This window comes from Microcaecilia unicolor, chromosome 8 (assembly GCF_901765095.1).
Source record: "Microcaecilia unicolor chromosome 8, aMicUni1.1, whole genome shotgun sequence".
Classification (NCBI taxonomy): Eukaryota; Metazoa; Chordata; class Amphibia; order Gymnophiona; family Siphonopidae; genus Microcaecilia; species Microcaecilia unicolor.
Genome location: NC_044038.1, coordinates 37,806,191 through 37,821,274, shown reverse-complemented (window position 1 = coordinate 37,821,274; position 15,084 = coordinate 37,806,191). Strand labels below are relative to the sequence as shown.

Below are 15,084 nucleotides of genomic sequence, written 5' to 3'. Positions count from 1 at the left end.
TGAACTCCATGGACCTCTCTGTGTTGAACAATCAGGTATGTATCAAATACATGTAACAAATATTTAAGCCTTCCCCCCTCCCCCCACTATAACAAATGCATTTAACCAGCCAGGATTGGCACCTGACCAGTTAAATGCTCCATAACCAGCTATCTGAGAATTGTCAGCAGGACATGGCCAGCTATGACTCACTGAAAATTTGCAGTTAACAGCTAGCCGGTTACCTTGCACGATATAACTGACTATCCACCTATTTTCAGCACCAGTTTGGCAGCCATATTTGGTACACATGAATATCAGACCTATTTTGGGTTGGTTCAAACTTAACCAGCCAGAACTGAATATCAGCTTGGCTGGTTAAGTTTGAACTGGCCAAAAATAAACCAGACATTCAATGCTGGTCAGCGGAAACGGCTCAGCATTGAATATCTGGGCTCAGGGCTAACTCCCGTGGCCTGAAATCGGGCCATTTGTAGATAAGGTATTTTTTCTTTCTTCTAAAGCCGACAAACGTGGACCAATTCAGAGAACTTCAGAAGTTTTTCCTTCAATGAATCTAACTTAATTTTGCTGTAAACTTGTCACTCAATTGCTTTTTCTTGCCAATGAAGATCAGCATGAAGTCAATGCTCAAGAATTTGCATACAAAATGAATTCAGTGGAAAATCACTTTCGCAGTGCTGGTAAAATCTGTTAAAAATTCAAAAGTATTCACAAATTTGGCAGGAACTCTTTTCAAGCTTGATTATATAATGTTATTTTGAGCTTTTTCTTATAGTCTAAGAATCTGTATTCACTTTGACAGAACAGATTGTATTTCACAAATTTCTATTTTCTTTGCAGCTCCTTTCCATAAGTATTGATGCTTCAACAGAAGTTCATTTTGTAAGACACAGAGAGCATATAGGGCTGTGCTTCTCAACTCTCTCCTGGAGAAATACCTAGTTGGGGTCTGGTGGTCCCATGGACCTCCAGCCCCTGTGTTTGACAGGTCTGGGTTTGCCCTCAGGCACAATCCTCCCGCACTTCTATCCCATGATCAGAGAGAATTGTGTGCTTAAAATTGTATGCACTTATCTCTAATCATAGGTCCAGTAAAGCCCCGCGCTGTTCTAGCGCTATTTTAGAGCACTGTTTGGAACAGCGCGGGGTTTTGATCATCTGCCTATTGGAACTTACCACAGGATGCCTGAGCGTGTCCCATGAAAAGCCATTTTAAGCTGCAACTGATACTACAGCTGGGGTTGGAGGATTCATTATACTGCAGCTTGAGTTGGAGACTCTGTACTTTGTATGGCCCTGAAGCAGTTCTTGGCGAAACATGGCTATGTTGGGCATCTGTTTTTAACAACCTGGAGTGGATCTCTTATGGAGTGGAGGAGTGGCCTAGTGGTTAGGGTGGTGGACTTTGGTCCTGGGGAACTGAGGAACTGAGTTTGATTCCCACTTCAGGCACAGGCAGCTCCTTGTGACTCTGGGCAAGTCACTTAACCCTCCATTGCCCCATGTAAGCCGCATTGAGCCTGCCATGAGTGGGAAAGTGCAGGGTACAAATGTAACAAAAATAAAATAGATACTATTGGAGATTCTACATGGAATGTTGCTACTATTGGAGATTCTAGGTGGAATGTTGCTATCCCACTAGCAACATTCCATGTAGAAGGCTGCGCAGGCTTCTGTGCGGCCACATTGGTGGAATAGCAACATTCCATGTAGAATCTCAAATAGTAGCAACAGTGGAGGAGTGGCCTAGTGGTTAGGGTGGTGGACTTTGGTCCTGAGGAACTGAGTTCAATTCCCACTTCAGGCACAGGCAGCTCCTTGTGGCTCTGGGCAAAGTCACTTAACCCTCCATTGCCCCAGGTACAAATAAGTACCTGTATACAATATGTACGCCACATTGAGCCTGCCATGAGTGGGAAAGTGTGGGGTAACAAAAAATAACAAAAGAAATCTCACAATGTAATAGAGGTTCACTTTTCATCATTGCCCATTCCCTTCCATTGTGCCCATTAACAAAAAAACAATTTCACTCAGTTTTTTTTAAATACTAAAGTGTATTTATATTAACGGTGCTCCAAATATGTGCTCTAAAAAACTAAAGAAGTTTCAAAATTGTGGAATGGTTGGCGATCTGTGCGCCAGCAAAGGTGGTATGCCACGTATAAATAAACAAAACTAAACTGGTAACTGGATGTGAAGAACGCCAATTCAAAGACTGGCGATCAGGGCCGCTGAGAGGGGGGGCAGGGGGACAAATTTCCTCGGGCCCGGGCCTCTAAAGGGGGCCCGGCGCCACAGTCCCCGATCTCACCCACCCTCGGCTTCATCGATCGTCCGCCACCGGCCAGGCCCCCCGCATTGAAATCATCAATAGCGCCTCACCTGTCACCTCCGTGACTGAAAGCGCAGCGGCAGCAGATCGGACTCGCCTTCCTTCGGCAGATAAGGACTAACAGCAGCTGCACATACTGTAGCAGCACTTACTTACCACACGTACTTCACCTGACATCAGTTGCATGCATTTTTCCTGACTCCACATGCAATTTCCCCTTAAGTTAGTTATAGCAGCGAAGGGAGGAATTTCTCCAAGGGCAGGCGGGGGTGGGGGGGGAGAGCAAAGTAAAGTTTTGTATTACCCAACAGAATGTTCAAGTGGAGAGGAATAGCAACAGTAGCAGGAAGCAGTGAGTGGCTAACAAATCTGGGGAGGGGGGACGGGGACGGGAAATACCCCCTCTTGTCCCTTCCCTACACCTATGGTTAATAATCCCATGTCTATTCAAACTCCTGCTACTCTATCTTACCTGTCTATATGTTCCACCTTCACTTGTCCCCTTTGAGATGTTTTAATGGATATTGTGTTGATATCATAAGCAACATACTATGCTATTTGTTATTTGAATATTTTACTGTTGTAATTGTTTATTGCCTATATTATACTTGCTGTACACTACCTGGATTCATTTCTTCAAAAAGGTGGTAAACGAATCCTAATAAATAAAAATACAATTTACCTTAAGTGTGACACAGTTATGATTCACTGAAACTGCCCAATCTGAGTTGGTGTCATTTCTTGACCTGTTTTCCACTAACGCTTGTCCATCGGCTTTAAAAGTGCAGTTTCCAAGGGCAATGTCCAGTAGGGCCTTGTGCTCATCTCGTTTTGTCGTCATCTTGACTTTGCTTTCCTCGGCAATGCCCAGAGACTGGAGCCAAGGGGAGGCATGATTAAATCCGATCTCTATTCTGTGCTGGTAGCCACACTGCATATGAAGACTCAGATTGGCAAAAGAATCATTGGAGGAGATGTGTCCCCAGAGGTCAGTTAAACAATCGCTGGGCAGCACAGAACCATTAAACGAAAGCTTTGTTGGAACCCGAGTCTAAAAGTTGTCAAAAACAAAAGAAAAAGTTACCATGAAGTAGGATCAAGCATAGGGTTACCATATTTGCCGTGACAAAAAAAGAGGACACAAAATAAAATGCAGCCCTGCCCCAGCCCCACCCTACCTCACCCCTTTCTACATCCCTACCCCACCCTCATCAAGCCCCTATACCGCAGTCACCTTGACCCGCCAAGAATGCCAGATGCTACAAGCAGTGAAATGCATTTTCTTCCGTACTCTGCTAAAGTAATAGAAATGCATTTTGTTCCGTACTCTGCTAAATACAAAATGAAAAGATGTACATTTCCAGAAAAGCAAGCATCCATGAGCATGTCCCCCTTTCCTTTCCCTCCCATCCATGAGCAGCATAACCCCCTCTCCTCTCCATTCTCTTCTATCCATATGCTGTATTTCCTCCTTTTCCCTCCCCCTATGTATGTCCCCTTCCCTAATTTTTTTTCCAGCCTCTCTCCACCTACTTTCTTTCAGCCCTCCCTCGACCCACACCTCCCATTCCATCCCCTCCCCTCTCCTCCCCTCTCCTCCCATCCCCTCCTCTCATGTAACTTATCCCACCCTGGTGGTCTAGTGTTGTAACAATTTTGAAATACAATATATTATGCTGTATGTTTGAATTTTTATTATATGTAAATCGCTTTGATGGCCTCGGCCTTAGGCGATCAATCAAATATAACCTTGAACCATGATGGAGGGAGGGTGTGATAAAGTCACATCCAGGATAGTTGGGTTAAGGCAGCTTCAGTCTGAACTACAAGTCCCAGAAGGCATTGCAGGCAAGGAGCCAGGGGGTGAGATGGAAAACCCGGACTGGACTCCTAGCTGCAATAAGGGAGGACATGGGTGTAAGCTAACAGGAGGTGTAGATTGGCTGCCACTAGGGGGAAAGAAAGCTAGGAAACCCTCTGTGCAGGAGCTCCTCATTAGGCTCATGCTAAACTCAGCTGGTATGGGTGTGTAGAGAAGCTAATGAGTGGAGAATGATTGGTTGTGAAGGCAGAAGCCAGGGATTGATTAGGCAGGTGGGAAGGAGTCTCATTAGTTCAGTTCAGGGAGAGCAGCAAGGACGGGGAGAAGCAGTGGCAGGCTGAAAACCCTTGGGCAGGGAGGTCCCTAAAGTACTGAAGCAGGCTGAAATTCCTTGGGTGAGAGGAAGTCCCAAAAGTATTGAATTCACTGTGAAGCTGATGCAGGGGAAAACTCTTGGGTAGAAGGAGTCCCTAAAATATTGAACTCTCCTGAATGTAAAGAGGATAGAAGGTAGAAAATGCTGCTGGGTGACTGAACTGTGATGATGAACTGAAAGAACTGTTTGCCTTGGGAATTGAATTACTGTTTATTGTGCGCTGGATAAAGAGCCCAGACTGAAGCCTGTATTGAATCCTGGTATGTGCTATGCTGCTGTTGGAACTGTGTACTAGAAACCTGCATAGAATAAAAGTCCTTAAGATTGAAGTTACTGGTAGGCATCTATTTCTTCATTGTGCCGGGAGCCGGTGGCTGGAGGAGATTGTTCTATCCTTGGCTGCACAAGAGAGGCGTCTGGTTACAAGGGTCATTGTGCTGTTGAGTGTGCTGAAGGGGAGGAGAGTTTTGGAATATCAACAGTGGAATAGATGACGCCTGGGGGGGGGGGGGGTACCAATGCTGGGTTTGGCAACCTTTGCAGAGAGAGAAGCGTCCCCAAGTCCATCTTTCTGCAATGCTGCTCCACATGAATAAAAATACTTCAAAATGTGTGAAAACTCTTCTGTTAATTTGTTTTCATTACAGCCTCCTTGACAACCAATTCTGATATAACACAATTCAAATTTTATCAAAGCAGTGTAAAAGGCAGCAATAAATTAAAGGAAGAAGAGAACCAAGAAGCCTCAGCGCAATGATGTTCTTATGATGCAGCTTCAAGAAAAGAAACATACCTGAAGTAGTTTGTTCTCAGTTTCTCCAGTGCAGTGGGCAGACAGTCGGGTAAGGGTGGATTCTCCAGTGCAACTGATCTACCAATAGAAAAAAACCAATAAGTACAGTGCATAAGTATTGCCATACTAGGACATACTAGGACAGACCAAAGGTCCACCAAGCCCAGCATCCAGTTTCCAACAGTGGCCAATCCAGGTCACAAATACCTGGCAAGATCCCAGAAAAGCACAATATACAGTGGGGGAAATAAGTATTTGATCCCTTGCTGATTTTGTAAGTTTGCCCACTGACAAAGACATGAGCAGCCCATAATTGAAGGGTAGGTTATTGGTAACAGTGAGAGATAGCACATCACAAATTAAATCCGGAAAATCACATTGTGGAAAGTATATGAATTTATTTGCATTCTGCAGAGGGAAATAAGTATTTGATCCCCCACCAACCAGTAAGAGATCTGGCCCCTACAGACCAGGTAGATGCTCCAAATCAACTCGTTACCTGCATGACAGACAGCTGTCGGCAATGGTCACCTGTATGAAAGACACCTGTCCACAGACTCAGTGAATCAGTCAGACTCTAACCTCTACAAAATGGCCAAGAGCAAGGAGCTGTCTAAGGATGTCAGGGACAAGATCATACACCTGCACAAGGCTGGAATGGGCTACAAAACCATCAGTAAGACGCTGGGCGAGAAGGAGACAACTGTTGGTGCCATAGTAAGAAAATGGAAGAAGTACAAAATGACTGTCAATCGACAAAGATCTGGGGCTCCACGCAAAATCTCACCTCGTGGGGTATCCTTGATCATGAGGAAGGTTAGAAATCAGCCTACAACTACAAGGGGGGAACTTGTCAATGATCTCAAGGCAGCTGGGACCACTGTCACCACGAAAACCATTGGTAACACATTACGACATAACGGATTGCAATCCTGCAGTGCCCGCAAGGTCCCCCTGCTCCGGAAGGCACATGTGACGGCCCGTCTGAAGTTTGCCAGTGAACACCTGGATGATGCCGAGAGTGATTGGGAGAAGGTGCTGTGGTCAGATGAGACAAAAATTGAGCTCTTTGGCATGAACTCAACTCGCCGTGTTTGGAGGAAGAGAAATGCTGCCTATGACCCAAAGAACACCGTCCCCACTGTCAAGCATGGAGGTGGAAATGTTATGTTTTGGGGGTGTTTCTCTGCTAAGGGCACAGGACTACTTCACCGCATCAATGGGAGAATGGATGGGGCCATGTACCGTACAATTCTGAGTGACAACCTCCTTCCCTCCGCCAGGGCCTTAAAAATGGGTCGTGGCTGGGTCTTCCAGCACGACAATGACCCAAAACATACAGCCAAGGCAACAAAGGAGTGGCTCAGGAAGAAGCACATTAGGGTCATGGAGTGGCCTAGCCAGTCACCAGACCTTAATCCCATTGAAAACTTATGGAGGGAGCTGAAGCTGCGAGTTGCCAAGCGACAGCCCAGAACTCTTAATGATTTAGAGATGATCTGCAAAGAGGAGTGGACCAAAATTCCTCCTGACATGTGTGCAAACCTCATCATCAACTACAGAAGACGTCTGACCGCTGTGCTTGCCAACAAGGGTTTTGCCACCAAGTATTAGGTCTTGTTTGCCAGAGGGATTAAATACTTATTTCCCTCTGCAGAATGCAAATAAATTCATATACTTTCCACAATGTGATTTTCCGGATTTAATTTGTGATGTGCTATCTCTCACTGTTACCAATAACCTACCCTTCAATTATGGGCTGCTCATGTCTTTGTCAGTGGGCAAACTTACAAAATCAGCAAGGGATCAAATACTTATTTCCCCCACTGTATTTTATGCTGCTTATCCCTGAAATAAGCAGTGGGTTTTCCCCAAGTCCATTTTAGTAATGGTCTATGGACGTTTCCTTTAGGAAGCCGGCCAAACCTTTTTTAAAACCCCGCTAAGCTAACCGCCTTTACCACATTCTCTGGCAACGAATTCCAGAATTTAATTACAGAAAGGACAACTGAAGAGAGCATGGTTTATTGAATGTAACATGGCTTTACAGGACACAAAAGAGAAACTGCAGTGGATTCTTCAAGTAAATATACTGCAGTTACATCTTACACTTTGATCAAAGTTCCAGTTTTACTACGCATGTGTCTCTTTTAAAAAAACTGCATTTTTGATCAAAGAATCTGTGAAAAATGTCATGTAAAGTTTATCGACCTCTGTTAAAGAAAAACACGCCTCTATGTCAAAACCCAAAGCAGATTCTTAGAAAACTACTTCTGATCTTCAGAAAATCTGAAGATGACTTGGCAGAGCTACTGCAGAACTTCTGAAACTGCTTCAGATTTCCCCCAGATTTGCTAGGAAATGTTCACAGATTTTTTCAAAGTATTGTAGGTAAAATCTGAGTTTCCTTTTCTTTAAAGTGGGCTCAAATACATCCGCATCAAGTCTGATGGTGAATTATTTGCTAAGAAGAATTGAGTCTGATTATGACGGATACAGGTAGGCTGACCCGGTGACTCAATGCAGCTGTTTGCCCTGCTACAGGAGGGTTCCAAGTTTGATTCCTGAATTGGGTATTACACACCTTAGGTTGGCTGGGGTTGGAGATACATTCACAGCCCCATTTTTTTTGGAGGGGAGGAGCTGGGAACAAACCGCTGTGGTCACTGTTAAAGGTGACATCTGGTGGCTAATTTTATAGCTCTGGTGCTTAGCTCCCAGCTTCAGGATGGTTGATGCAACAACCAGAATAGAGACTATTTTACTGAAGTGCAGTAAATTTTTGAATTTACCACAGATTAAGGGACATACGGTTACATGCAAAGGCTGTGTGGTAGATACAGGTGACCTACCCAGCATCTGTCCTGCATTTAGCACACAGGGCAAACACTCATCACAACGGCACCATGTTACATACCTGGGCAGAGAAGAGCATAACATAAGAACATATGAATACTCATACTGGGTCAGACCAGTGGTCCATCAAGCCTAGCATCCTGCTTCCAAAAGTGGCCAATTCTAGGGCCGCCGAGTGACAAACCGGGTTTGGGGCAGGGCCGCCGCCACTGCCCACCCCCCCAACTCGGACCACTGCCGCTGCCCCCCCCCCCCCCTCATCTTCCTGCATCTGCTCCTTCCTCATTATGTCATTCTCCTGCTCCTTCCTGTGTGCTGGGACCTAGGTTATCACATTAATGCAATCACCTGGATCATGACACACAGGAGCAGAGATAGAAAGACCCACAAGTACCCGGCACAATCCCAAATAGTAGCAAGGTTCTATGTCACCAATCCCATGGCAAGCAGTGGCTTCCCTCATATCTATCTCAATAGCAGAATGTGGACTTTTCACATGACATGACATAAATGCTTATACTCCGCGAAAACCCAGATTATCCACCATGGATTACAAAACAAAAAAAACTGGTTATAGCCCAGTGAGATTTTTACATATAAAAATAACATGAACAATTACAATGTTAAAAAGCTAATTCAAGTATTTTCGAAAAAGACACGTTTTTAAGTGCTTCCTAAAATTCAAATAATCTGACAGGTATCTAAGACTTCTCGGTAGACAGTTCCAAAAATTAGCAGACAGATACAGAAAAGATTATTTAAAAATTGCCAGATAACGAACTCCTTTAGAAGAAGGAAAGGGGAAATGGGACTTGATTTACCGCCTTTCTGTGGGGTTTTTTGCAACTACATTCAAAGCGGTTTACTTAGTATATACAGGTACCTATCTGTATCTGAGGCAACAGAATTAAACCCAGTTCTCCAGGATTAAAGTCTGCAGCACTAACCACTAGGCTACTAGACAATCTCAAAATTTTTAAAAGCATTTGCATAGGAAGACCATTAATAAGAGAACACATATAATATGGTGCTAAACCGTGAAATATCTTAAATAACATTGTACTGATGATCCTAGCATAAACAGGCAACCAATGAGTGTTAATCAAAAGAGAGGTTACATGCTCGTATTTTCCCACAGAATAAACCAGGAACTTGTCCAAACCTTTTTTAAACCCAGATATGCTAACCACTGTAACCACATCCTTGAGCAACAAGTTCCAGAGCTTAACTATTTATTGAGTGAAAAAATATTTCCTTCTAAAAAAAAAACCCCCATCAAATTACCCCTTAAACTTCAGCAGACTGTAATCAAAAAGAACAATGTGAAGTTCTACTCGATGTGGAAACTCAAGAGAATAAAACCTTTTTTCCCAAGAAACATCTTCCATACCCTAGTACAGTCATTAGTAATAAGTCATCTGGACTACTGTAACACTTTGTACGCAGGTTGTAAAGAACAGACCATTAAAAAACTCCAAACAGCCCAGAACACCGCAGCCAGACTCATCTTTGGAAAAACTAAATACGAAAGGGCGAAACCTCTAAGGGAGAAACTACATTGGCTACCACTCAAGGAACGAATTGAGTTCAAGATCTGCACAACCGTCCACAAAATCATCCACGCAGACACCCCACTCTATATGTTAAACCTAGTGGACCTACCACCTAGAAACGCCAAAAGATCGGCCCGCAAATTCCTCAATCTGAACTTCCCCAGCTGTAAAGGAATTAAATACAAACAGTCTTACGCTACTACTTTTGCGTATAAAAGCACACGGATCTGGAACGCATTACCCATGGCCCTGAAAAATATAGACAATCTAACCAGCTTTCGCAAATCTTTGAAGACATATCTCTTCAACAAAGCCTACTAAAAACATCCTTAATAAATCATTCCTCAAACTACTCAGGTGCATCAAAAACACCTTTCACAACACTTACCTTCAGCCTATTATCGACTGTATTTAAGATCATGTAATGACTGCATCATAACAACACTCTGTAAGCCACATTGAGCCTGCAAACAGGTGGGATAATGTGGGCTACAAATGCAATAAATAAAAGTAAAATGTTCCCAAACCACCTCCCATTGAGATAAAGTTTTACCCCTAATAGCTCTCAGCCTTTCCATTTCATAAATATACCAGTAGAGGAGTGTGGTAGCCGTGTTAGTCCACTCTTAAGGTTATCAATAGAAATCAAACAAAATAAAACATGGAAAAGAAAATAAGATGATACTTTTTTTATTGGACATAACTTAATACATTTCTTGATTAGCTTTCGAAGGTTGCCCTTCTTCCTCAGATCGGAAATAAGCAAATGTGCTAGCTGACAGTGTATATAAGTGAAAACATTCAAGCATTACTATGACAGTCTGACAGGGTGGGAGGATGGGGGTGGGTAGGAGGTATGCATGGGGACATTAAAGCATATCATTGATATTCTAACAGGATGGGTGTGGATAGGTGAAGGGTGGAGAGAAATACAGCTTTATGGTTTATAATGGGCTAGGAACCCCAGCTAGCACATTTGCTTATTTCCGATCTGACGAAGAAGGGCAACCTTCGAAAGCTAATCAAGAAATGTATTAAGTTATGTCCAATAAAAAAGGTATCATCTTATTTTCTTTTCCATGTTTTATTTTGTTTGATTTCTATTGATAAATATACCACAACTTACTTAACCACTTAATCAAAGAAGGAACCTGAGGGGACTTCCAAGAAGCAGCTAGTGTGACTCTAGCAGCTGACATGGCATGAGGAACCAGCAATGACTGAGGCATAGTGAGACCTGGAGGTTTACTAAAAAACAAAAAATATTCAGGGGACCACTTTTTTTTTTTTTTTTTTTGCTTTGGGTGGGTTGAGTTTTTGTTTTCTTAAAATTGCTCTAAATTATGGAAGTTTCTCGGTTGTGTAATAATATATGCTTTTGGGACTTGTTCCCTCTTGGGAATTTTGTTGCTGTTTTCTTTCAGTTTTGTATTTTGCTGTATGTTACATTCTTGGTTTTTTATAATGTCTCTAATTGTTTAATAAAGACTTCTTTAAATTTCAAAAATATTTCCTTCTATTCATTTTAAAAGTATTATCATGTAACTTCATTGAGTGTCCACTAGTCTTTGTATTTGTTGAAAGAGTAAAAAATTGATTTACTTTGACCCATTCTACATCACTCAGGATTTAGCAGACCTTTATCAAATCCCCCTCAGTCATCTCTTTTCCAAGCTAAAGAGCCCTACCCATCCCTCCTTGATCCCCATATCCAAATCCCCCTTACCTCTCCAAATTGTACCCCTCTTGATCCCCACATCTGATCCCAACCACCACTCGTCTATAGATAAATGGGCTACTGACCATTTTTTGAAATTAAGTAAACAAAAAACTAAATGATGTGGTTTGGAGATATGGAAAAGGTTCCAGTTAAGTCTTTGACACTGACCTTGGGCAAGAAGTTAGAAACTGAAGATAATTCTAGAGTATTGAGGATAAACCTGGATTCCAAATTAACGTATGATAAGCAGGTTAGTGCTTTAAGCAAGATAATTTTATTTTTTTTAGATTAAGACAGCTACGGGTGATAAGATCATCTTTACAACACAAAGACTTTAGGGTCTTGGTCCAGGTAATCCTTATTCCGCTACTTGATTACTGAAACTCCTTATACTGTCAGATTTCTAGTAAATTATATACACTTATTTCAGAATACTGCTGCTAGGCAGATATTTGGACTGGGTCGTTTTAATAGTGTTTCATCTTTTATGAGAAACTTTCATTGGCTAATGGTACATCAGCAAATTAGATTTAAATAATTTGTCTAGTTTTCAAATCGATCTTTGGCCTAAATTCAGGAGGACTTGTAAAATTACTTGAAATTCCTTCTTCTGGTAGAAGTTTGTGCTTCTACCTAATTCTTAACTTGGAACTACCCTACCATAAAAGATATTCTTTCCCTTTTCAGGGGGCACGATTTTGGAATAAGTTGCCTACGTTTTTGAAGATATACCACCTTATGTACTTTTTAGGAAGGCTTTAAAAACTTTTTTATTTAAGAAGTTGAGAAATCAGGAGGCCCTTTTACTAAGCCGTGTAGACGCCTACGTGCACCCAATGTGCATCAATTTGGAGTTACCGCCTGGCTACTGTGTTGCCCGGGTGGTAATTTCATTTTTTACGTGTGTCCACTACACACGAAAACCAGGTGGTAATCATCATTCTACGCATGTAGACCATTACCGGCTGCTTAACGTGTGAGACCTTACTGCTAAGCAAATGGGTGGCGGTAAGGTCTCAGACCCAAAATGGATGCTCGCCAATTTTTTACAAGTGTACTGAAAAATGGATCTGTGCGCGACCAAAACACACGCCAACACTAGCATAGTCCATTTTTCATCGCATCAGATATTTAGGGGCCCTTTTTCTATGCCGCATTCGGCCTATGCGCGCCCAATGCACGTCAGCTCAGAGTTACCACCCAGCTACTGCATGACCCCGGCGGTAATTTTGTTTTTTACGTGTGTTCACTACGCGCACCGGAAAATAATTTTTATTTTCCAGCGTGCAGCGGAAACCGGGCAGTAATCGTCATTCTACGTGCTTAGACCATTACCGCCCAATTAATGTGTGAGACCTTACTGCTAAGTCAATGGGTGGCAGTAGGGTCTCAGACCTAAAATGGACGCGCGCCAATTTTGATTTTGCCGCACATCCATTTTCGGCAAAAATTTTAAAAAGGCCTTTTTTACAGGCGCGCTGAAAAAATGGATCTGCGCATGCCCCAGACACGCATCTACACTAGCGCAACCCATTTTTCAGCGCACCTTAGTAAAAGGACGCCTTAGACAGTTAATGTTAGATTGTGTAAGATAATCTTCGTAACTCCCTCCTACGTAGAGGATCCTCTTTCTTTTGTTAACCACCATGAATCCTTGCATATAAGACTGAGATAGAATAGAACAGTTTAAAACAAATAGGAGAAAATATTTTTTCACTGAACCTATTGTTAAGTTCTGGAAGTCAGTGCCAGAATAACTGGCAAAGCAATTAATGTAGCCAGGTTTAAAAAAGGGTTGAACAAATTCCTGGAGGAAAAGTCCATAAATCATTATCATTAGACCTGGGGAAAGCCACTGCTTATCCCTGAAATTGAGTAGCATGTAATCTTGCTACTTTTTGGGACTCCACCGCTGCTTGTGACTTGGGCTTGCGCTGTTGGAAACAAGATACTGGGCTAGATGGACCCTTGGTCTGACCCAGTAGGGCAACTCTTATGTTCTTATGTCCAGTAAAAGGCTACAAAATGGCACAGCATCTGAATCATAAAGCCTACGAGATGAGATTTAAAGACCTAAAATGTATACCCTTGATATAATAGAAATATTCAAATAGCTCAAAAGCATATTTCTCACACTAATCACTAGATCTCTTCGCAGTCTAGTGCATTGCTAATGAATATGGATTTTTTTTTTAAAGGCAAGTGGTTAATCTTTTTTTAACTAACCTGTATAGTTGATGGCAATGAGTTAGCCAGTACCCCCATGTTATGGTCAAGAGACAAGTCAATCTTGGTTGCAGCATCCTCACATTTCTTTTCTATTTCGCCTCTGAAGTGCTCCCTTTCCACCTGAGCTCTTAAGCCAGCAGTGAACTTTTGATTAGCATTCTGAGCAGAGAAAAATGTGACTGTGTAAATCAAATGACATGAACAAAAGAACTTTTTCCATGAACTATGAGCACGGTCAGAGACCAAAGGTAAGCCAATAAAAACAATGAGAAAAGTACATTTCACTAAGACCATGAACATACTATGATGTTTTCGGAATGAAGAGTACACAGTCCCCCAAATTCTATATATGGTGCCTTAAGATGTGTGTGCTAATTTGGCAAGTTGCGTGCACAACTTAATTAACAAGCCAATCAGCCCTGATAATTGGTACTTAACAACTAATTAGTGGCACTAATTGTCTTTAATTAGAATTTACGCACACAACTTTCTAGGCATATTCTATAAAGCAGTGCTTGTTAATTCTCGTGCACACAGCTGAAGGGTGTGGAATGGGTGTACTGTGGGCGTTTCAAAAACCTTTGCACGCTGTTATGGAATATACCCGATCTGTGCCTAACTTAGGTGCAGGTATTTAGGCCTGGTTTTAGGTGGCCTAAATGGGTGCACCTACATTTTAGTCACAAGAAATGAGCGTGCGCATATTCTATAAATTACGCATCATTTTAGGCATAATTTATAGAATCATGCTAACCGGATGGCTTTAGGTTGCTGATTCTTAGGGTGTATTTATAGAAATTGGCCTAGTATGCAATAAGCAATTTGAATGCCCTTTGAGCTGCTGTATATTGGTTGCTACAGTACAGAATAGTGTACCACCTCTACAGGAAAAATTAGGGGGGGCCCTTTTACCAAGCTGCGGTAGAAAGGACCCTGCAGTAGCAGCCTTTTTTGCTATGCACCAGGGCCCTTTTCACCGCAGTGTGTAAAAAGCCCGAAAAACACATGACTATGCAGTAAGCTTGCACTTACCATATGGCCATGCTGGGGAGGGACAGCACTTACCACCACCCATTGAGGTGGAGGTAAGGGCTCCCACACTACCCCGGCGGTAACCGGGTAGTGATTACCACTGGGTAACCCTCTGCAGTATATGCTTTTTAAAATCCAGCAGAACTACCGCCGGTGGCCGCGTTGGGCCGGTGGTAGTTCCGGGTTGCCGCACAGCAAGCCTTTAGTAAAAGGGCCCCTAGGTGAAGGAGGCTTGGAAACAGTCAGCTGCATATAAATTCCTGTGCATGCTAGTCCCTCACTAGTTGAGAAGGCCAGGACTGGGCAAACTTCTACAGGCTATTCCAAAAATGGCAAAGACAGGTTAGGTTAGGATCAAGTATGCGTAT

General features: G+C 42.6%; 1 protein-coding gene across 1 annotated transcript in view; it reads right to left on the bottom strand.

Moving 5' to 3' along the window:
* The window catches only part of LOC115476004, a gene marked incomplete at its 5' end in the record, with an annotated part of 269,698 nt that overhangs the window by 92,289 nt on the left and 162,325 nt on the right, over positions 1 to 15,084 (bottom strand). The window contains 3 exon segments of the mRNA XM_030212099.1: positions 3,018 to 3,386; positions 5,327 to 5,404; positions 13,682 to 13,843. Of these exon segments, the coding sequence (XP_030067959.1) occupies positions 3,018 to 3,386; positions 5,327 to 5,404; positions 13,682 to 13,843 (609 nt within the window).